The sequence below is a fragment of the Artibeus jamaicensis genome, unplaced genomic scaffold, assembly GCF_021234435.1.
Source record: "Artibeus jamaicensis isolate MK-2021 breed Jamaican fruit bat unplaced genomic scaffold, CSHL_Jam_final contig_1015, whole genome shotgun sequence".
Taxonomy (NCBI): Eukaryota; Metazoa; Chordata; class Mammalia; order Chiroptera; family Phyllostomidae; genus Artibeus; species Artibeus jamaicensis.
The window spans coordinates 14,052,773-14,076,116 of record NW_026521194.1 but is presented as its reverse complement, the minus strand read 5'-3'; the positions used below and the strand labels follow the sequence as shown (position 1 = coordinate 14,076,116).

The 23,344-nt window shown below is 34.8% G+C and overlaps 1 protein-coding gene across 4 annotated transcripts in view; it reads right to left on the bottom strand.

The window, feature by feature from the left end:
- ERBB4 (erb-b2 receptor tyrosine kinase 4) overlaps nt 1–23,344 on the bottom strand; it is a 995,253-nt gene that overhangs the window by 246,785 nt on the left and 725,124 nt on the right. For all 4 annotated transcript variants that reach the window (XM_053672642.1, XM_053672598.1, XM_053672619.1 and 1 more), the window contains exons 13-14: nt 10,965–11,097; nt 6,255–6,348 (exon numbers count right to left, since the gene is read on the bottom strand). In XM_053672642.1, coding sequence (XP_053528617.1) covers nt 6,255–6,348; nt 10,965–11,097 — 227 coding nt within the window. The remainder of the gene's footprint in view (nt 1–6,254; nt 6,349–10,964; nt 11,098–23,344) is intronic.

Sequence of the window (23,344 nt, the reverse complement as noted above, 5' to 3'; positions counted from 1 at the left end):
TTAACTCATTTGAAATATTTATATTTATATATACAATAATTTTCTAATATGTAGGATGTTAACAAGCAATATGCATCAAATATTAAATATATCTAAATATCATCACAAAAGTAAACATTTTAAACTATAGTAAAAATCTAATAATTTTATAAAGAAAATTAATTTACATTTGGTACCAGGGACACTGAACATGCAAGAAATGAGTAGCATATCCTCCAGTTATTTTGAGAACATTTTGATTACAAATGGTATTTTCTTTTCTTTTAATATTTTATTTATTTATATTTAGAGGGGAAGGGAAGGAGAGAGGGAAAGAAATATCAATGTATGGTTGCCTCTTGTGTGTCCCCTGCTAAGAACTGGCCTGCAACCCAAGCATGTGCCCTGACTGGGAATCAAACCTTGATCCTTTTGTTCGCAGGCCCGTGCTCAATCCACTGAGCTACACCAGCCAGGGTTGATTACAAATGATATTTTCTTAAAAGACGCCAATGTTTTTACTCATTTAGCTCTTTGGAAAAATGATATTACTTGCTTAAGATTTAGTTCTCCTTTTTGAACATCATATTGTCTTAGGTTTCCTCTTTGACCACTTCCTTTGAAAATTTTTCCTTGATCTATTTCTCCCTGAAATCTGTCTACATCCACATGATTTAACAGTTCTGATGAGTCATATTGACTACAATTTATAGAGCTAAGATGTAGTAAATATAGTGAGAGATAATGCATTTTGTTAGGTTTATAATTGTGAACAATGTGGATCTGGAAGCCAAGAGCCAGCAAACTTCATACAGAACTAGGTGTTGGGCAGGGAGCATGGAAATCGGTCCACTCATGGGAGTACACCGCATCTCTCCATAAATGTTAACCACAAAGCAGGTAGACTTTGCAATCTGGTCACATAAGGCATCTGCAAATTAAGAAATATAATATTTTTAACACTTAAAGACAGAGGCTGCCCTGCTGGTGTAGGTCAGGGGATTGAGTGTGGGCTGCAAACCAAATGATCGCCAGTTCAATTCCCAGTCAGGTCACATGCCTGGGTTGCAAGCCAGGTCCCCAGTAGGGGACCTTTGAGAAACAACCACACTCTGATGTTTCTCTCTCTCTTTCTCTCTCCCTTCCCCTCCCTCTAAAAATAAACAAATAAAATCTAAAAAAAAAAAAAAAAAAAAAGACAGAGGCTGCTAGTAAAGAATAGTAGTATAAAAAAGTAAAAGTAATCTTAAAGATGTTTCTGGAAATCCTGAGACTGTTGAAGTTCAGTTAGGCACAGGCACCTGTCTATTTCACTATTTTGATGTGAGACTTAGAGCTTTGACAAAAATAAATTATCCTATGACACCTAACCCCTATTCAACCTGAAGAGTTTGCTACTGGCAACTTCTTATTTCCTACCAGAAAAGAATACTTCACATGCTTCCAATTTTAACACCTGCTCAAGGGTACTTAGGCATGTAATGCCTTCTATTATACAAAATCATTTACTGTGCAGGTATGCTCAGTGGCATGACTTATTGTACAAGACAAGGGATGTGCTGATTGTTTCTTGCAGAACACAAGAATAAAACTTACGATGAGTAAATTAGGCAGCTATAGTTGCAATTAGAAATCAGAAATTATTTTTCTATCTCAGAAATGGAGATCCCATGGAGGGTTATCAGTGAGCAGAGGAAAGAGGGAGAATGGAGGAAAAGTTACAGCAAATAAGAAGAGTAACTGCTAAGTACAAAATAGACAAGGGGAGGAGATGGAGAAGCCGAAGAACTTACATGTACAATGCATGGGCATGAACTAAGGAGGTAGAATGCTGGAGGGAAGGGGGTTACAGGGTGGAGGAGGATAAAGGGGAGAAAAAATGAGACACCTGTACTAGCATAATCAATGAAATCTGATTAAAAATAAAATAAGATCATTGTAAGAGAAAATAATGTCCTGGTAAAATCAGAAGATATACAAATTATGAAATTAAAATTTAATTCACATTTAAACTTTAAGTGCATTATAAAATAATGTACTTTTTGTTTTTCTTTGTATAAGTGTTTATTTTGATATAAAACCTAGTACCCCGAGCTGACATAACTGAAATTGTCCTGTCAAATCTCAAAAGAAATGAAATGTACTGTTTCTTAATTTAATTTCAATAATAAAGAGATTTAAAGAAATATATGTGTCTAATGCTTATTATTCTATCGTTATATTCCTAAAGCTTTTAAGAACCTAGGTTCATTCAATGAACTAATAAATGTAATAATAATAATATTATAAATAGAAGTGAAGGAAATATTCTTCTATATCTCTGATTTTAAGCTATACCTGGACTCACTGATCTAGACAGAAACTATAATAAACACTACATCCTGATGGAAACACTACATTTTTTATTCTCAGTGACAATTGGTGTTTTTCTCCAGTAGCTACTTTAAGAGACAAAGCTACATTCCACAGGCATCCAATTCTCTCTACTTCCAGCCACATGGGATTTTTGATATTCTCCTCTCACCAGGGGTCAGGTATATCTTGCTTTGTACAATATAAATAGAAGGGATTTATGAGATTTTGATTACCAAACACTCCAGCCTCCTCTTTCCCTGCTGCCATGGATCAGGGACTCACGTAGGGCTGGAGATGCCTTGAATTCATAGCATCTTGGAATACTAGACCATCACATGAAATTGCCTTAGAACCTTTCCTAGACTTACAGCACATTTTACATTAAAAAATTGAAACATTTTTCTGTAAACTACTATGAAATGAGGACAGCTACTTTAGTTTTCATGAAAATATATTCTAAAAATCAGTTCTGTTCCCCTATCTCTTCTCTTCTTCTATCTCTCTGGCTCATATTTTGGTTGCCTAAAAGTTTGTCTGATTTCCCTACTTTTCTTTCTTCTCACATGCCATCCATTATCCTTCTAAATAGTAGAGGAGTGATGAAAGAGAAACAAGAAGAATAAGATGGTTAAAAAATAAATAATAATAGTAAAATAAAGAAGACCGAGTGCAGACAGACAAGGATACAAAAGCAAAGGCTTCCTCTATTTCAAATCTATCCCTCTTAAGAGTATCCTGGATTTTTGTCCTACTTCAATAAAATAATACGATCCTATTTTATATATAGGTGCCATATCCAGAAAGCATGTTATCCTTATTACACTACAGACATTTTTTGCCTGGGGAAAAAAAAGGGGATGAAAAGAGGGCAAAAGTTAGAGTCAGAACTTTTATAATTGGGTGTCAGTTCCATATCACACTGGCTTGTTGACTTTTTGGTGTAACTTGATAATCATTACAGGTTCAATTTCTCTATAGTTTAAATGAAGAATGTGATGGTATGCACCATACATAAATGTTTAGTACATATGTATTTATAAACATAAAAAGTAAATATATATATATGTATATGTATAGATTGTTATTATGAAGAAAACATTGACAGATCAGAAAGGTGGGACTTAAACAGAATTAATCATGAGGGAATTCCAGCAGGCTTTATGACTTTTTTCCTCTATCTCATCTCAGTGTTGGTCTCTTAGAGAATTTTCCAGAACCTCTTGGATATCCAAAGTGGTATATGCCTGTTGCATGGCCCACAAAACCTCCTCTTCTCTGGTTGTGGTAATCAAACTGTGGACTCAGAAAGAGGCAAAAACCTAACATGAATTGTGATGGCTAAGAGCACGCAACCCCCCAGTGAGAGTAAATTAAGGCTATTGTCGGAGCTCAGTCCTGCCGGCCTTGCAGACAGCAGAACTCAGAAGACGTGTGTCCGTACATGCTGAGTGTCCCCAGGCTTACTGATCAAGTAATCAAGGAGGTGTCCTCGATTCTGTTCTCTGATCTTTCACAGATGCCGATTCAGTATTATTAAACTTTTTCTCCTTTTGCCTCCTCTGATCCTCAGACATGTCAACTCTCAACTTTAGGCCTGGGTATTGCCTTCTCTACTTTCTAAACCAGCAATTTTCAACCTTTTTCATCTCATGACACACATAAACTACTTAGTACAATTTTGAGGCCCACCAAAACATATATGTTTGCAGATGTGACCAAAATAGGTATTATTTTGATTCATTCATATTGGATGGCTATTGCTGTGACGGCTGTTGTCCTTTTTTTACTTGACAATCTAAGGGAAAAAAGGTCAGTGCCTCTGACTAAATAGTCAGGTATTGCATGTTTTAAACATTCTTCCAGCACATCAGTGTGCTGTGACATGCTGGTTGAAAAATCACTGTTCTAAACATATTAATGCATAGTTTTATCCCTGGTTAGTGATTTTAAATATATGATCCAACAATGCTATCATTAGAGAATCAAAATGATGTCCTTGAAACAATTAAAAAAAAGAAAGTAGAAAACCGCCCTCAAAGACACAGAAAATAAGTGTATGGTGGTTACCAGAGGGAAAGGGGGTTTGGGGTGTTAGAAGAGGGCATAATGGGAATAAAGGGTGATGAAGGAGACTTGATCTGGGGTGGCGAACACACAATACAACATACAGGTAATGCTTTATAGAATTGTACTCCTGAAACCTATATAACTCTTTTAACCCATCTCACCCCAATAAATTTAACATAAAAGTTAAAAAAGCTCAAAATTAATAAAAATACCCATTTTTCACTCTTTTTTAGCCAACAAATAATTTTGAAAATGGAAAAGACACTAACTGAGAGGAGTTTTGTATGTGTATTCTATAAGCTGTCTTAATTCTTTAAAATAGCAAAAGAATCATGGACACATTCTTGATTATTCTATCTAATTATATATTTTCAAAGTCTTGGTCTCTCTAGGAGAAATTTTATTATTCTGTGACTTATGGTCAAGAAGGTACTTAAATATGTTAGTTTTTAAAGAAGTCACATCAATAGTGCAATTTGCTTTGAAACCATGATGAAAGTTTATATCCCTGTGCTGTTTCATGACCTCCTTTCCAGACTCTATGCTTCTCATGCCGCAGATACATTGTGTTCTCCCTTACTATTCTTACTGGGAAAAGAAAATGACTGTGTATTCCCTTTGCATACTTCCTTGGTGATCATTACATATTAAACTGTCTTTAAGACTTCGGTTCCTCAGGCCAATCACACCACTCCTTTTCCTCAGAGGCCTGATTTCTCAAGCTTAATCTTCCTGGGGTAGTCCTCTGAGCGTCCAAGTTTTCCACATCCTTCTTTAGATGAAGTGCCAGGATGGCTCACTGGGGCCTAATGGGAGTTTGGAGGGCTTGGTGATATGTTTTTTTCTTCTAAGCTAATTAAGTGCAGAATAAGCACTCTGGCAGAAACACTGATACAATTTAATTTTAAAATACATTTTTATGGAAACATGTTGAACTCTTGACGATACCCAAATGTTGGTCCTCAAGTCATCTACTGAGAGATGACTCAACACACAAATAAAATGGAAATTTGTCTAAAGAAGGATGAATATGACATTTTGGAATGACAAACTTATACGGAACTTTTTATCAAGAGAAAGCCTGCATGGCGGGACCCAAAGGGAGGTCTGAAAAGTAATGATCATTTTCTCTGTAAGGCTAACTTCAAACTGTGTGGGTATAAACCTGTCCATGAAGACTTTCCTGATCCCATACCCTCCCCTTAGGTTCTTATACCTCAGATTTTCTCCTTTGGCATGGTATTTATCACACTGCTTTAGACTTTAGTTTGTATTTGCCTTCCTCTTTCTTTCAACTGTCCTTCACAATGTCATCATAGTTAAATAATTAAACACAGAATGCATTACAGTTTACCTCAAAATAAGAAATTTCACATTTGCATAGCTTTGCGTGTTTTTGCATTCCAGATTTTAATTCAAAGCATAGCTCAAACATCACTTCTCGATGGCCTTTCTCAATGCCCCCACCTTCCCATCCCCAAAAGAGATTAGTTCCTCCCTTAACTGTATTCCTATAGCAATTTATACATATTAATAATTTATAATTTATTTGTCTTCAATTTAATTACTTATGCATCTCTCTTTTCTTTTCAATGTGGTGTAATCTTCAGGTCCAACTCCATATCTTCTTTCTGAATACATGATCTGGGACATAAACATTTAAGAAATTGAATTTTGAATATTATATCTCCATGACTACACTTACGCCTCTTCAGGATGAAATACCAAATGTGATTCCCCACAGCATGCTGGAGATATTTATTGAAAGTGTGGCTCAACAATAAAGCAATGACATAAACATTCATACATGAAAGGGAATAAGCCAACACAACCACAGATGTCCTCAAGCTTACCGGTCCATGGCACGTGGGGATGCCGTCTTCCATCTTCTCACATTGGGGGTCACACTCCACACAGATGGAGCCATTCGCAAACTCCCGAAACTCGCTGTGGAAACATCAGCTGCATGAGGTGGTGTAAGCAAACAAGCTGTCAACTTAACAAATGAAGTAACATCTGCTAAGAGTCCTATTGGCAGAGTAAACTCTAGCGTTTGTTTCTCTCTGTGCCAGGAGCATCGGAATCATTTCTCCAAACATTAAGGAATAAAAGTTCTCCATTAGGAGAAAAGACAAACTGCAGCCAGATGGCTCTTGTCCTCCATTGGGTTCAAAGATAGACTCATTCAGGAAACCTCTCTCTTGTAAGAGATATTACAGACATCTCAAAAAAAAAAAAGGATAACTCTTCTGATGACATAGCAGAACTGCTTTTACCTACTTAAGAAAGGCTGTCTCTGCTGGTCTCTCTATAAAATTTTACTCTTAGTGGGAGCTATGCTTTTTAAACTCTGAGAGAACCATTGTCTTTTTCTTGTTGCTAAGTTATGTGAATATTCCCCATCCTTGTTCTTCAAATCCCAAGACTCTTTAATTTATTTTTGGTGAAACTTCAAAAATTGCTTTGATTTCTTTTCTGCTTTTAAAATATATGCCTTAGAGAATTAGAGAAAATATCTTTTTATGGCAGGTTTTATTTTCTTAGACTATTGATCTAATATCACAACATCTTTTTCAGTTTAAATTCTTTTTGAAGTGATTCTATATGATGTAAAATAAAAAAATAGTTTAATAGTAACATTCTAAAACTTTCTAATTAAAAAATCTGGGATGATGGTCATCCCTTCATACACCTTATACATTATGGCTATTTGTAATCTATATCTACTCTAAAATTTTCATTTTGATGATTGAGTATTAGTCATGTACAATATGTTTAAATCACTGTATTCCTACTAATATATGAGTGAATGAAGTACTGGGCCAACATAATTCAGAATGTCAGTTATGAGTCATTAACAAAATGTCTAAATAGTTATAGCTACTGTATTAATTGTGCCTTTGTATTGTGATGTACCATTCCAAACTAACAGCATTGCAAATATGGTAATCTTAAGTTAATTAGGTGACAAAGTCAAATTCATTTTTCTCTTGAGTGAAATACTTTTTTTATAGTGAAATATCTCATTTTGTCACTGTAAAGCCTTAATAAATGACAGAAGTCTAAAAGTTGGGCTCTATTTTCTGTTGTTGAGATTAAGATTATGTCTATTCCAAGGTGAGATAATTCAATTTGATTTCTCAAAGGAATAGGACACATCAGTAGTTGAGATATGTATGAATGCAAATACATGGATTTTACATTTTATATTTTTAAGTGAGGTGTTAGCCTGTTATGGATGAAACATTTTATGAACTTTCTTAAGTTTAAAATCTCAATTGTATTAGAACTGATTTTCTTTGGCATGTTTTGTCAACATGAGTGATACAAAATACTCAACTAGGAAATCTTAGAAATATAAAGAGAAAAAGGACCTGGTGTTGGAGCTGGGGGAGTAGCTAAATTATAAAGAGAATCAGAAGTGTTATCTGTATAATGACACTACATAACAGTTGCAGCAATGCCTGTGTCATCAGCGAATTACTTCCCCTGTCGACAGCTTTCTAGGATGACTAAAGGGTTATGGTGCTAAATAAAGGTCATAGTTTTTATGACACTAAAATATAGGTCGTGTTAATTTTCTTTGCTCCAAAATCTCCTGTCCCACACACAGAGTTGAGGTAAAGTGAATATGTGACTAAGAAACTCATAGAGACACGCTAGCTGCCTTTTCTTGTCTAGACTGATTTCCATTTGCAGGGCTTCTGGCTGTCTTCCTCTCTGCTCCCAGAACAGGTTCTCCTTGCAGTTTCTCTAACTTCTCGTTATTGGCATTTTTTCTCTAACTTCTCGTTCGCGGCATTTTTTCTTCCAGCTCCTCTAAAGATTCTACTATGACTTTGCTAGTGATCCCCTTTCACTTGAACCTGACCTAACAGATCACAGTCTCCTGAGCATGAGCTTTGCATACAAGAGCTTTTTATTACTTGCGTTCACTGCTATACATTTTTCAGTGTGCTGTGTGCCTGCTATCTTAGCCAATACTTTGAAGTCAAGTCTTCCCTAATTTAAATCCCAGCATCCACACTAATATTTCCAGGACTTAAAACCCTTAACTTCTCCAAGCTTCAGTTTTTTAAGTACCCTTTGTAAAGGGGAAAATAACATTTTAAAGAAAGGTTGTGATTATTAATTGTGAAAATGCTTACAAAGAGCTTAGACTGGCACTCGTTTGGATTTTTTGTTTTGTTCTAACAGTTTCAGAAGTGTTTAATCACAGTACCAGATAAGAACATTTCAAAGATCCCATTGCAATTAGCTTTCTCTTTCATTTTGATTGCTTGTGGTTAAGAGTTGGCAAAATCCAGTAAGTCAAATTACTTGAATTTGAGTATTAATAGCCAGAAGATGACTAATTTTCTCCTAACCTTTTAAAAAGCTCTCTATTTGGGATTGCTTCTCATAAGTATATGAATAAGATTTTGGTAAATGTCATACTATATTTGTGTTTAATTTTAGTAGTTTTTCAGGTAATGGTTCTACCTAGCCATTTTGTCAGCCCAAATTAATAGACACAGAAATAATAACAATTTTAATGGTAAGAATTTTAAGAAAATTTGTTATCTATTTTCTCATTTCATAATCACAACTATTTTATGAAGTTGACAGCATTACTAATCTTATTTTCATATAAGAAAACCGAGTGAACAATAATTGGCTTATTTGTCTAGGGTTGGGCATTTCAACTAGGAAGTGATGAAGTTAGGCTTTGAATTCAGTTTTCCTCAAAGGCTGTCTTAACCATCAGGCATTGTTAGAAGAAATTACCCAGTACCACAGGAGTGGAGATGGGGTAATCTACCATGTTTGGGCAGGCAAGACTCAAATGAGATTCTTATAAGATAATGTCATTTATTATCTTTCAAGTTAACTCTGCGTATGGTTTTCTAGGGCCCCATTACTACTTCAAAATACATGAAAAGCATTACATTTCTTTAATACATTTGATTTAATGACATAGAAAATGTCAAATGTTTAGAAACAGTCTGGTAATTATTGTTTATTTAGGAAACAGTATTTTTTCTTTGCTTAGTTTTCACTGTTTTGCCAGTTGAGACAGAGGATGGTGTATACATCCACATATTTATTAATTTTATATTTCTTATAAGTTTAAAACTAAAATGTTAAAGAAAAGCAATGGCATCTGGAAAGGAAAAAATGATGCCTTGATTATAGTGTTGGCTTGGTTCTTCTGCAGGGGTTTGGCTTCGGGCAACACAGATTCCACATCAGTTCTCACCAGTTGGATTTGCACATATACATTCAATTCACTTTTAGTGTGACCTTCACTTCACAGAATTAAAGTCTGTTAGTTTCATTATGGTGGCATGGATTGCCACACACAAATAAGCATATTCGACCAGAGGTATTTTATGTACAAAAAATATCACACTTTTGTAATCATAAACAAGCATGAACACATTTCAATGACACAAACAGCACATAATTTGTTATTCATTATCAAATTTATGAGCTGATTGTACCTTACAAAATTATAAGCTGAAATTTTCCTGAACAGCTATCAAATTATTATTTAATGATTTTGTACTTTAAAAAAAAAACTGATCTTTTTCCCCAAAATTCCTTGGACAGGATTGTGGTCATCCTTCAAAGAAGAAACATAGCAATACCCTTATGATTCAGATATTTCTATCTTTCTGTTATAAAATACCCAAGTACAATGTTACCTGAGATCATGAAAATAGTCGTTAATACTAGGACAATTCATGGGGCAGAAGAAGAAATTAAATAAAGAAATTCAAAACTATACTTTTACAAAACTGCTGAAAGTACTTTCTGTGAGCAATATTAAAAAATTTGACTCAGGGACAGTAGGAAAAAAATGTATTATCACACTAATGAAGGACAACTACAATGCGTGAAATGGCATGTAATGATAAAGTGATTTTATGGGTCTATTTAATGGCAGGCAGCAAGGTATATACTAGGTTTTATTGTAGTGTTAGAAGGAATTTAAGACACTTGACTTAAAATATTGCTTAGGTTATCTTTAGAAAGTGGCAGAACACTTAGAAAAACCTATTCAAGTAGAAATTATGAGGGTAGTTTTTCTATAGGGCTAAGCAGTTGTCAGAAACATAGAAATGTGTGCCATTCCTAATACTAAATCAAATAGACATGCAACCATTGAAAAAAAAGTTATATATAATTGTAGATGACTATTGACAGATAGTATGAGAAAAAAGATTATTGGGACATATAAAAGGAAAGATCACTTATAACAATCCTTTATATAAGAATAGAAATATAGTTTTAATTTTGTTTAAGAGAAATTTTAATATTTCATTAAGAATTATCTATTTTGTTACATGTTTTTAATGCGAATAAACTTAATATATATTTGGACTATTTATTTCAAATAATATAATTTTCTCTTTAGTTAATTTGCTATAAGTTGTCTTCATTATGCCACAAAAGCTCTCCTGAAAAATCTGGGACAGAACAGAGATACCAAAATTTTACGATTTTCTTGTCATTTTAAAATCTGAACCAAACAGCACTTTCAAAGGTCAGGGGGACAGGCGACATGTAGGATGCCTTACCCATCATAGAGATTACAAGACTCTATGCAGCTCCTGCCCCTGCTGAAGCGACGGCAGGACAGGCACTGGTCTGGCCCAGGTCCCCAACAGCCATCGTTTGAACACAGATGGTTGCACACCATTCCTTCAGCAGCTGAAAAACACACCAGAATCAAGAGCAAATAAACAGAAGCTTGTGTCAAAACTTATGACTCTAATATACACCTTCCTAACTAAAGCCATCTCTGTAGGAGTTTGATTGAAAGAGGTCTACAGCAGACAACTTCGGTTGCCTGTCCAGTCGCCTGTCTGGTCACTATGACTCCAAGTTTCTGCAGCTTCTTCATATTGCAGAGCTCGGTCACTGTGTTTGCACAGCGACAGTGCTCTTTTAATAAAATGGAACCAATGTCATTTGTTTATGTCTAAACTCTACAGGGGACATGTGAAAGACATTAAACTTCCCATTAAGGGGAGGACAAAGTATACCTTTCTGAAGCCCACCCTTTGTTCCACAATTACACCAAACTTTTGGCTTCAATTCCATACAACAGTTTCACGAAGAGAACAAATGATACTTGTCATAAAATGAAAATAATATTAAAAGACAAAATGGATAAAAAAGCAAATATATGGAAAAACAGAAGGGGAGAAGAAATAGAACTAAAACACCGTACAAGTTTACTGGTGTCTGCTGTAGTCTGACAAGGTGTTCTGGTTTGCATTTACCAAATGACTAAGGATACTGATGATGTTCTTATGATGAACTCCTTTAACTTAATTTTAATATGATTATTTCATATCCATGTACCTTGTTTGCTGAAGTATCACCAAATCTTATGTCAGTTGTATATTGCATTGATTGTTTTCTTAGTATGGAGTATTGAGAGCTCTTTCTCTATTCTGTAAATATTTCCTTCCTGTCTTAGCTTTGTCTTTTCTTACTTTGAACACTGCCTTTTAATAAGAACTTTTGATTTGGGTTAAGTACAATTCATCAATTTATTTGAATCATGCTTTGGGTATCATATCTAAGAAATCTTTGTCTAACCTAAAGGAACATAGTTTTTCTCTGATGTTTTCTTTTAGAAGTTTTAGGAGTGTGGGAGTTACATTTAGGGTGTTGGATGACCCATTTTGAGCTGGTTAGTGTGTATGGTATTGTATTAGTCAGGGTTCTCCAGAGAATCAGAACCTGATTCTAAAATACCGAATTAGACTTGTATCCCTATAATAAACCCCATTTTGTTATGCTTTATAATCAATTTTACATATTGCCGAATGCTATGTGCTACCTTGAGAGATATAAGAGTCTGTGCTTTCAATTTTTCTCTGGAATAGGGTAATCTTTGTTCATATTTGGGTCCTAATCTTCAAATCTCTCATGCAGAGTAGGAATGTTCATTCATTTTACAGGTGGGCAGAGGCTCAGAGAGGCTGAGCTGCCCAAGGTCACAAATGTCAGAGTAGGGGTTTAAGTACCATTCTGCTTTCTCTCTTTACTACCCAATAGGGATGAAAGTCCCAGCTCCCTGTTCCGCCTGACACCATCTGGTGGGGAGATGGGCATCACATTACAACCTGGTGAAGATGGGAATCTGGGAAGCCCACACTTTTCACTCATTGGCTTGCATGGATGAAGCTGGGGCCACAGCTTTGTTTGGTTTGGTTTGGTTTGGTTTGGTTTGGTTTGGTTTGGTTTGGTTTTCTGTGGTGTTTGGCTGGGGTAGAACAGCTATTGTCTAACAGGTTTTTGTCTTGCTAGTGTGCACCTTCCCAGGCCCTTTCGAAGAGAAAACAGGCTTTTGTTGAGGGCTTTTTTGGTCTTGCACCTGTTGGTGTTTTTCAGTTGCCAATGTCTGCATCTTCACATACGGGATACATGAGACAAAAATAAAACTTAACTCATACCTGTGTGTTTCTGGGATGCTAAATCTATCTTCTTTTTTCTCGCCACCTTCCAAACTTTTATTCTATTCTTTATATGTAGTGTTCAGGGGTTTTAGTTGTACTTAGCAAAAGAACTAGGGAAAAGTATATCTACTTCATCTTTCCTGAAGCAGAAATCTAGTGTACATCTGTAAGACATGGTGGTCTATTTTCAAGACACACCTCACCACTTCAGGCAAAGTCTAAAAATCTGAAAGTAGGTTGATCTATTTATCTCACCAATTCATATTAATTTTTTTGTTTGAAAACCTCTCACTCTTGTGTCTTCTCTTCCCCATTCCAAGAGTGATAGAACCACAGCACAAGGAGGGGAGGAAACCTGAAATTTATTTATAAAAAACGTGTATTTATTCTTACATGATTAAACTTCCATCACCTTCAAAGACTCTTCTTTGGATGAAATACGCCTATTGAGGTGCCTTTCCAATTGCTCAAAACAGTTTTGGAACTCTTCAATTTTGATGTTTTTTAGTGCTCCTGCTGTTTTTGTTTGTTTCACCTCTTTCTCACGGGCAAAATATTTTTCTTTGTGTACTGTTTTCATCAGGGGAAACAAAAAAGTCACTTGGGGTGAGATTGGGTGACTAGGGAGGGTGGGGTGCAGGGATCATGCTGGTTTTGGTCAAAAACTGCTGAACGTGCAGCGTGGTGTGGGCAGGTGCGTTCGTGAATCACACATCATGAACTGGGCAAAATGCATCGAAAGAGTCTTCAAAAAAACTCACTGAAGCTGAAGACAATCTCCTACAACAATGCCAGCTGGTACACTGGTACAGATGCATTCCTAGAATGCTCACCTAGCAGCGGAAGCCTATACCAGAAGGGATCTGCCCCTAGAAGATAATTCCTGTTTTGGGGATCCCCTTTGTATGCAGAGGGGTGAAATCTCTCTGCTTTGATTTTATGATGTATCCTTTGACATTAGTAGGAGAGGAGGGTTTTAGCTTTACCCAAGCCACCTTCATTTATGCCGTTTACTGCCCGCCTTGGTCTGTATTCGGATGCTCAATTACAGGGCAATTTTGGATTAGGGAAACAGTGTCTACTGGAGAAAAGCAACAATAAACAGAAAACTATAATGATTACTTTCTTTTCATTCATTCCAAACTAGTAGATGATGATACGGAAGGCTGGTGATCATTTTCTCCAAAGTGAAACCAAGGAAAGTATCTCCATACAGCACAGAACAAAAGGCCAAGGATGCTACCTCTTTGAAATTCTTAAGAGAAAAGAAGTTTTTGATCAACACCAAGAATTCAACAGCCCTCGGACCTCCTCCCTACATGGAAAGGAGTAGGAAGCCTATTCAATAGCTTACAGTACACAAGGCCACTATAAACCTCTCTAAAGAGACTTTACCAAAAGTAAAGACAACCTTTAACTTTCTCTGTGTTTTCTCTGGAATCTGTGAAATAAATTTTTCTTTATTTTATCTGAATTGCCCTGGTCTGCTAAAAATGTATGGATGAAAGGAAACTTGACTTGGGGTGGTGAACACATAACATAGTATACAGATGATGTATTATAGAATTGCATACCTGAAACCTATATAATTTTTTAATCTCCACCCAAGGATATGTGTATTGATTTCAGAGAAAGAGAGAAAGATCAATGTGAGAGAGAACTATTGATTGGTTACCTCCAAAATGTGCCCCGAGCAGGGCATATTGCAGCTGAGGGCACATTGCAAGACACATAATTCTTGCAACCCAGGAAGGAATGTGCTCTCATGGGATTTGAACCCACAACCTTTAGTTGTATGGGACAGCAGTCCAGCCAAATAAGCCACTAGGTCTGGGCTGAAACCTATACAATTTTATTAACTAATGTCACCTCAATAGATTCCATAAATATAAAACAATAACAAAAATATTAGAGAGATAATACTGTTTGGTATTTTGACCTTTATAGGTAAATTGCACTTACTTTCATTAAAATATAGGCAAGTTTAAGTAATGGATCCTGTTACTGTGCTGTACGTGTAGAAACCTTGAAGCATGTGCCATTATGGCCAACATTTACTTTTTCCAGCTTTATTGAGATAAAATTACTTATAATACTGTGTAAGTTTAAGATGTACAATGTGATCTGACATATGCATGTATTGCAAAATATTTACCACACTAAATTTAGTTAATACATGTTTGATCTCAAATAATTACCTATGTTGCTATTGTTATGTTGAGAACATTGAACCTATTCTCATAGCAACATGCGAGTGTGCAGTGCCGTATTGTTAACTATAGTCACCATGTTGTACCTGAGAACCCGGAACTTACTCATCCTATAATGGGAGGTGTGTACCCTCTGACCTACATCTCCCCATTCCCACCCTTCCCCCACTCAGGCCCTGGCAGTGGCTACTTTACTCTCTGTTTCTATGAGGCTGGTGTTATATATTCCACATAGAAGTGGGATAATATACTGTACAACTTTCTCTGCTTAACTTAATTAATGTAGCATGATGCCTGAAGATCCATCCATGTTATCACAAAGGTAGGGCTTCCCTCTTTTTATGGCTGAATAATATTTCATTCTACATTCACCTGTTTGTGGACACTTATTTTATTCCTATATATAGTTAATGTGAATAATGCTGCAATGAACATGGGAATACAGACATTTTTGACATCCTGACTTGATTTCCTCTTGGTACAACCCTGGTAGTGGAATTGCTTTGTCATATGCTAGGATATTTTTCTGTGTGTTTTTATTTTTTATTTCTGAGGACCCTCCATATCATTTTCCATAGTGGATGTACCAAATTAGAAGCCTTTTGCCCACATCCTCACCAGTGCTTCTTCTCTCTTCTCTTTTGAAAATAGCCATTCTAACAGGTGTGAGCTGAAATATCATTGTGGTTTCAATTCTATTTTCCCTGGTGATTGGTGGTGTTGAGTACATTTTCATGCAGGTGTTGTATGTATGCCTCCTCTGGGGAAAAGTCTATTCAAGTCTTCTGCCCATTTTTAATCAGATTTTTTTGTGATTGAGTTGTATAAATTCTTTATATCCTTTGACTATTAACATCTTTTCAGATATAAAATTGGCAACTATTGGGTTAGCCAAATAAGCCCATGTTTATTTCCATGAAGTAAAAGACACATTTTTCAATAATCACTTTATTTATTTGGATATTTTGACTATGTTGGCTATCTCCTGCATGATATAACATTGATTGTTTTCAATTAACATATTAATTTGGTCACTATCAACTTCAACTAGTCTACCTGATCATGCAGCATTGTCCAATGAGAAATCTCCAGCACAAAATTTGGAAAATTACTTTTGACAATTCGATCAGGCACAGGACCTTCCCCAAACACTGCACAAGTCTTTTGTGTGTGTGTTTCAGTTGCATTTTTACCTTTTTCGAAATAATAAAGCATAAATGCCAAAAATGTTGCATATTTTTTCCATCTTCAATATTAAAATGGCTATAGAAGAATTCACCAATTTTGCTTTTTAAAAAAATGTATGGTGATAGGACAGCTGTTACAATACAATCTAACAAAATTGTTTCAAATGAAGTTGAAGACAACTAAACGCTACTGGAACATCTTATGAAAAAAAAAACAAAAGAACTTTTTGGCCAACCTAGTACTTTCTCCCATTTTGTAGGCTGTCTATTCATTTTGCTTAAAAATTTTCCAGTTTGATGTAGTTCCACTTGTTTATTTCTGCTTGTTGCTTCTGCTTTTGGTATGATAGTCATAAAATCACTGCTAAGGCTAATATCAAGAGGCTTATCTCCTATGTTTTATTTTAGGAGTATTAGATTTTTTTTGTTTTACATTTAAATCCTCAATCAATTTTCAGTTAATTCTTTAGACTGGTGTAAGGTATGGGTCTAATTTCATTCTTATGTATGGGAATGTATGCAAGTATCATTTTTGAAGAGACTTTCCTTTCCCCTTTCTTTGGCTCCCTTACCAAACATTATTTAACCATTTATGTGCAGGTTTGTTTCTAGGCTCTGGATTCTGCTCCCTTGGTCTATGTTTCTGTTCTTATTCCAATACCATATTGTTTTGATTACCATAGCCTTATAATATAGTTTGCAATCAGGAATTGCATCTTTAGCTTTGTCGTTTTTTTCAAGATCACTTTGTTTTTTCAGGGTCTTTTGTGGTTTCATATGAATTTCAGTAATGTTTTTAGCAATGTTTTTTCTTTTTATTTCTGTGAAAAATGTCATTGGGGTTTTGATAGGAATTCTATTGAATCTATAGATGTTTTAGTGTATTTTAGATATTTTAACAATATTTTTTCTTCTAGTCCATGGCCATAGGATCTCTTTCCATTCATTTGTGTCTTCTTCAATTTCATCAGCATCTACTAATTTTATCTCCTTCCTTCTAATATCTTTGGTTTTAGCTAGCTCTTATTTTTTTAGTTCCTTGAGGTGTAAAGTTAGGTTATTTGAGATTTTTCTTCTCAGTATGGGTATTTATATTAAACTTCCATTTGGCCTGGCATTTGCTGAATCATGTAAGTTTTGGTATGTTATGTTTCAATTTTCATGTTTTAAGGCATTCATTGACTTCTCTTTTCATTTCATCTTTGCCCCAGTGCTTGTTTAGTAGCTGTTAAATTCTATGCACTGTGAATTTTTCAGACTTCCTCCTATTGCTGATTTCTAGTTTTATGTCATTGTGCTCAGAAAAGATAGCTGGTATAATTTCAATCTTTTTAAAATTGCAAAGGCTTGTTTTTTGACCTAACCTATAATCTATCCTGGAGAATACTTCATATGTGCTTGGAAGAATGTATACTGTTACATGGAATGTTCTATATATGTCTGTTAGGGACATTTGGTCTAAAGTATAGTTCAAATCCAATGTTTCCTTATTGAGTTTCTGTCCAGATGGTCTATCCATTTTTGAAAGTAGACTATTAAAATCTCCTACTATTATTATTTTGTTATCCATTATTCTCTCCAGATCTGCTTAGGTGTTCAGTTGTTGGTCACTCACCTACTTACAAGTGTTGTATCCTTTTGACAAATTTATTCATTTTTATTTATAATGACCTTGGTTGTTTCCTGTCACATTTTCTACTTAAAGTTTACTTTGTTTGATATTAGTGATATCTAATGGCTGCTTTATTTTTGGTTTCCTATTTATGCTCTCTATTTTTTGCCTAAAACAATTTGAGTTGGGACTTGGGGAGGCAATTTTGATAGAGGGATACATAAAAGGCAACAATGATGGCAATGACAAAGTATTGAAAAATCCTGGAATATTCTTAGAACACTGACCACATATAAATTACCTCTCAGAAAACACATTAACTTTTAAAAAAGCTAAATAGGTTCGTGTGTTGTTGAAACTATAAAGTATTGGGTTGGCCAAAAAGTCTGTATGGCTTTTTCCATAAAATAAAAGACACATTTTTCATTTTCACCAATAAGTTTATTGATGTGGCTATTTTGAGTATCTCAGCTGTGTCCTGCTATTGGCTTCTAGTGGGTAGAGGCCAAGAGTGCTGCTAAACATCTTCCAGTGTCTAAGACAGCCCACAGCAGAGAATTATTTTTGGCCAGAATGCGAAGAGTACCAAGAAACATCCCAAACCACTACCGACACATTTGATCAGTCACAGCATTGTCTTCATATACTACACAAATATTTTTGCATGTGTTTCAGTTGAATTTTTACCTTTCTCGAAATAAGCATAATGTGCCAAAGATGTTGTGTATTTTCTTCCATATTCAATATGAAAATGGCTGCAAATAATTTCATCAATTTTGATAAGTATTTTTAATGTATGCTGACATGGCAGCTGTGACAATATGATCTAACAAGATTGTTTCGAATGACATTAAAGACAACTAAGTACGAATAAAGTCATTGTGCAGCAAAATCCAGAATGGACTTGTTGGCAAACCCAGTAAGTGAAAATCAATAGTACAATTTTTTGGTACTATAACTAGTCAAACAATGTATAAATGAGCATTGAATATCCCCTTCGTTGTCTTGAGTATGTTATATTAGCAAAAGGAAAAACAGATCACTACTTTTTAATGCTTTTTTAAGTTCATTCTTTATCTTTGTCTCCCCAAACTGTTCTTAAATATATGATTTTAACTTACCCAACTGTGAATTTTCCTACCATACATCTTTTTAAGAGAACAAACCCTTACAAGAAGTGAGTTAAAGGAACAATGTGTTCTTAAGATATATTTTCAACTACAGAATAGGAGGGAGGATATGGGGGATGTTATCAAGTACAGTAGAGTTTCTAAAATAATTTTCCACAGATGCCTGCCTCAGAATGATCTGGAATGTCTTAAAAATGCAGAATCCTGGGTCTTCATTGTCTGTAATCCTTTTCACTGTTTTTACTCTCTGTGCTAGGTTTCTAGCCTGATATAACAAAATGCTACAAAATAGATTGCTTACAATCACAAAAAATTATTCTTACAGTTCTGGACTTCAAAATCAAGGTGTTGGCTGGCTGGGTCCTTCTTGAGAGCTGAGAGTAAGAATTTGTCTAAGGCTCTCTCTTGGCTTCTGGCCAGAAATCCTCGCCGTTCCTGGCTTAGAGCTGCATAACTCCATCCACGGACCCTGCCATCACCTCGCTGTCTCCCCTCTGTGTGTCCTTACAGAGCCCTCTCCTCTGTGTGTCTGTGTGTCTCTTCTTTTCTTCTCATAATGACACAAGTCATGCTGGATTAAAAGAACATTCTAATCCAGTATAAAGTCATCTACATTTTAACCACATCTACAAGGAACCTATCTCTGTATAAATTCACATTCGTGGGTGCCAGGAGTTGGGACTTCAAAAACATATTTTTTCAGGAGAGCGCGGAGGGACAGGATCCAAACCACAATACTATGGAAACAACAATGGCTGGAAATTGGAGCCCAGGCTTACAAGGTTTGGCTTTAAATGTTGTCAATTGCTGATCTACAGGCATGCCATTAAATGTTGCCATTTGTGATAAAAGCTGAAGCCAGTAGTAATCCTGGCTATGACTGCTGAGAGGCCCTTCATTCTTTCAGAATTTCCAGGTTACAAATAGAAGGGATGTCATTTCAGAAACTAACTGCTTATTACCCTTTTGATAAGAACACAGAGAACATTTTGCAGCATTGGTAGTAATTAGACACTCTGCGGTTTCAAATACAGTAAGAAAATCTTGTTTGATTTTTTTTTTACTAAGAATAGTGTATTAATGTAATACTTTGATAAAAAATTAAAATCTTAGAAGTACAACTAAGATTTTCTACATTCTGATTACTTAGAAGAATGTTGATTTTACTATATTCTAAGTTACATACTTTATGTGCTGTGGTTTATTGAAAAGTGTGGCAAATGTGGAGGGTTCAGTAATTAGTAATTAACTGGAGTGATTCAATTTCTTTTTAAATTCATGTTAAATGAGGTAGATTTTTCTACTATCGAATTTCAAAGACCAGCAAAATTATAAAAAATATGATAGTTTGTGAACAAAAAAGTATTCTATATTACCAAATATTAGTCTCCTGAACCAGTAAACTAAATTCATATTGTGTGAATATTCTGGAAAATGACTAACTCTGTTACTTACAAAGCCAGCCTTAAAATAGTTTAATTACAAAAGGAACAAACCTTTATAGGGGAGTTAAGCATAAGCTTTTCATCATTTAAAATCTTAGGAGGTTGTTTTTAAAGTCCTTAATATCTAGGCTCCAATTCATAACTCTTATTTCTTGCATGTCTACTACTGGATAACACGTTACTTGCAAATTTATGATTCAGTACTTAGATCATGTAGATTTTTCTTCTGCCTAATCCAGGAAGGCCCTTAATTTCTTACAAAATAGAAATAGTTACACTTTATAGGGTCATAGTGAATATTAAAGGAAATTATGAAAAATTGAGAGAAGTTGGCATTTTTTTCACTATTTTGCTCCTAAAAGACTACAAACACCAATATTCAGAGAGAAGAGATGAATTATGAAATAAATAATGTTTGATCAATATCCTAATCAATTAAGATTTAAAAAATTATGCTATGCCTAAACTTCCAGATGGGTTAAAAATTTCAATACAGTCTATAAAGTACTATAAGAAAAAAACCTAAGACTATGGCAATATAATAATCATAAAGGGAAGAGAACAATCATTCAATTAACTAGATAAAACCACAAAATGTTTATCAAAAAACAAAAGTCTTTTTAAGTTATCTATGAGAAGGAAAGTTATACATAACACATTTAAGAGATAAAAATTCAATGTATTTAATTTGTGAGGAGCTCTTTCAAATCCAGAAGGAAAAGACCAACTCCCAATTGCAAATGAAAAAATTCACCACTAATTTTTCTTTCTTACAGGAGAAGAAATAAAAATGACTAGGGGATACGTAAATGAGAGTCTCAATGTCAACCCAAAATACTCATTTAAAAGACACGTTTTCCATATTTCAGCTCACCAAAATTTAAAACCATGGATAATATCTAGTGTTGAAAAGAGGGGTAGAACTATCCCTGGCCAAACATTGTCTAGAACAATGTACACTGGTCTAGTATTTGCATAAGACGATGTAGTAATATATACCAAAATGTATTATGTAGCCTCATTTAGACAACTTCTAATTCTTTACTCTACTAAATGATTACACAGTACAAAATGTTTTATGAATTATGATTTATATTATTGAAGTACTAATACCGTGAAAAACAGAAATCAATTTATTGTTAATATAGCCCTTAATAAATAAATTTTATATGCTGTGTATAAACTGTTAATAGAAGAGCTCTCAACACACCCACAAAGAAGATGCTCATGATCTATTAAGTAGAAGACACAGATGACTGTATTAATAATACATAAATGTATATATATATATATTACCCATATATACAAGAATAGGCTTCATTATATCTATACCTCATTTATTTTTATATGTTTCTATTGCTTTGATTTCTAACAATAATAATGGTTCTATTATACATAGAAATGGAAATTTATGTTCACTTTGAAAGGTTAATTATGAATTTAGTTTCTTTGTTTTGTTGGGTTTAAGTGTGTATATACGAACATTTCTAAGATAGAGATGTATGCGTTCCCATGTAACAGATTCTGGAGTGTTGGTGTAATACTTACCTCTTCACCGCTTAGACTTTGTTGTTAACAGTTGATGCCTAAATATTTCAAGAGACTTCAAACTCCCTTACACACCTGCTCTAAAAGCCCCTCGGCCAGCACTGTCATTTTGTCAGGGCCATAACTACACAGGTAAAGGAAGCAGAAAATATTCTTGCTTTTCATGTCCTGGGGTTTCACTCAATCTCAATCTCTTCAAACCACAAAGGCTGCTTTGAAATTTTGTACTTAAAAGATGTAGGCCACTGCCACACTTAATAGGTGAGGTAAAGTTTTTCTTTTACTGTCATTACCGTTTTAAACTATGTAGAACTCTAAAACACACTGAACTTTAAAACAAGGCTGTCTTTTCTTTTAAGTTACCAAGCCTTATATTGGGGTTTAGATTAGTACTTTATGGAGATTTCATGTGTTTGTGCATGCATAAATGCATGTGTTTGTGATCTAGAGTTGTGTACATGTGTGTGTTGCATGTGCACTTGTATGCACACGTGTGCTGTATGTGTATGCATGTCTTGTAGCAACTGTGTGTACTCATATGTATCTTGTATGTACATGGGATATTAATAGAGAATATCTAAAACCTCCATATTTACAGTATATTTAAAACAAAGCCAATGTTTAAGTTTTCCCATCTGTATACAACACTATGGATGATGAAAGAGCTTTAATTGCAGGTGGGCAAACACGGCAGACCCAATGTGAACGTGAGCAGGACCACCTAGGCGGTCAGACTTGTCGAGTAACTACATTTCTGAAAATGCAGGATCCAATGTACTGTGAGACTGAAATCCAAAATTTGATAAATGGATTTCATGCAAAAACTCTTTGCTCTAAGATGTGAAAAATGAAAAATGATATGCTCAGTGTTACACTACAGCACCACCAAACTGCTTCTCCTGCTTCATTTCTTCCTGCAACTGCAAAGTCCACTCTAATTGTCCAGAACAAGGAAATATGTCCATGGCCAGAAAAATGGCAAGGCTCCACCCAAGTGGAATGGGACCAAAAGTGGAAAAGCAGGTAAAATTTTTAGCTTATTGTTCATATTATATAACATTACATGTTATAATGCACATTCTTTTGGTGGGTTGAAAAGTTGAGAAGTCTTCAGAATGTATGGAATAATCACATGAAGTTTTCCTGTCTTGCAATTTTACATTTAATGTCTATCTAAAATTCTTTCTTCCCATTTCCTTTTTATTAAGCTTTATAAAAGATAAAAGAAGTTAAATGTTCAAAGAATTTGTTCAATGATTAAATGGGTCAAGGAGAAATGTTCTCTGATTTATTTTTTATTTAGTTTTTTTTTGTCTTCATAGTTAAATATTTTCTTTTAAAGGTTGTGATTTTAT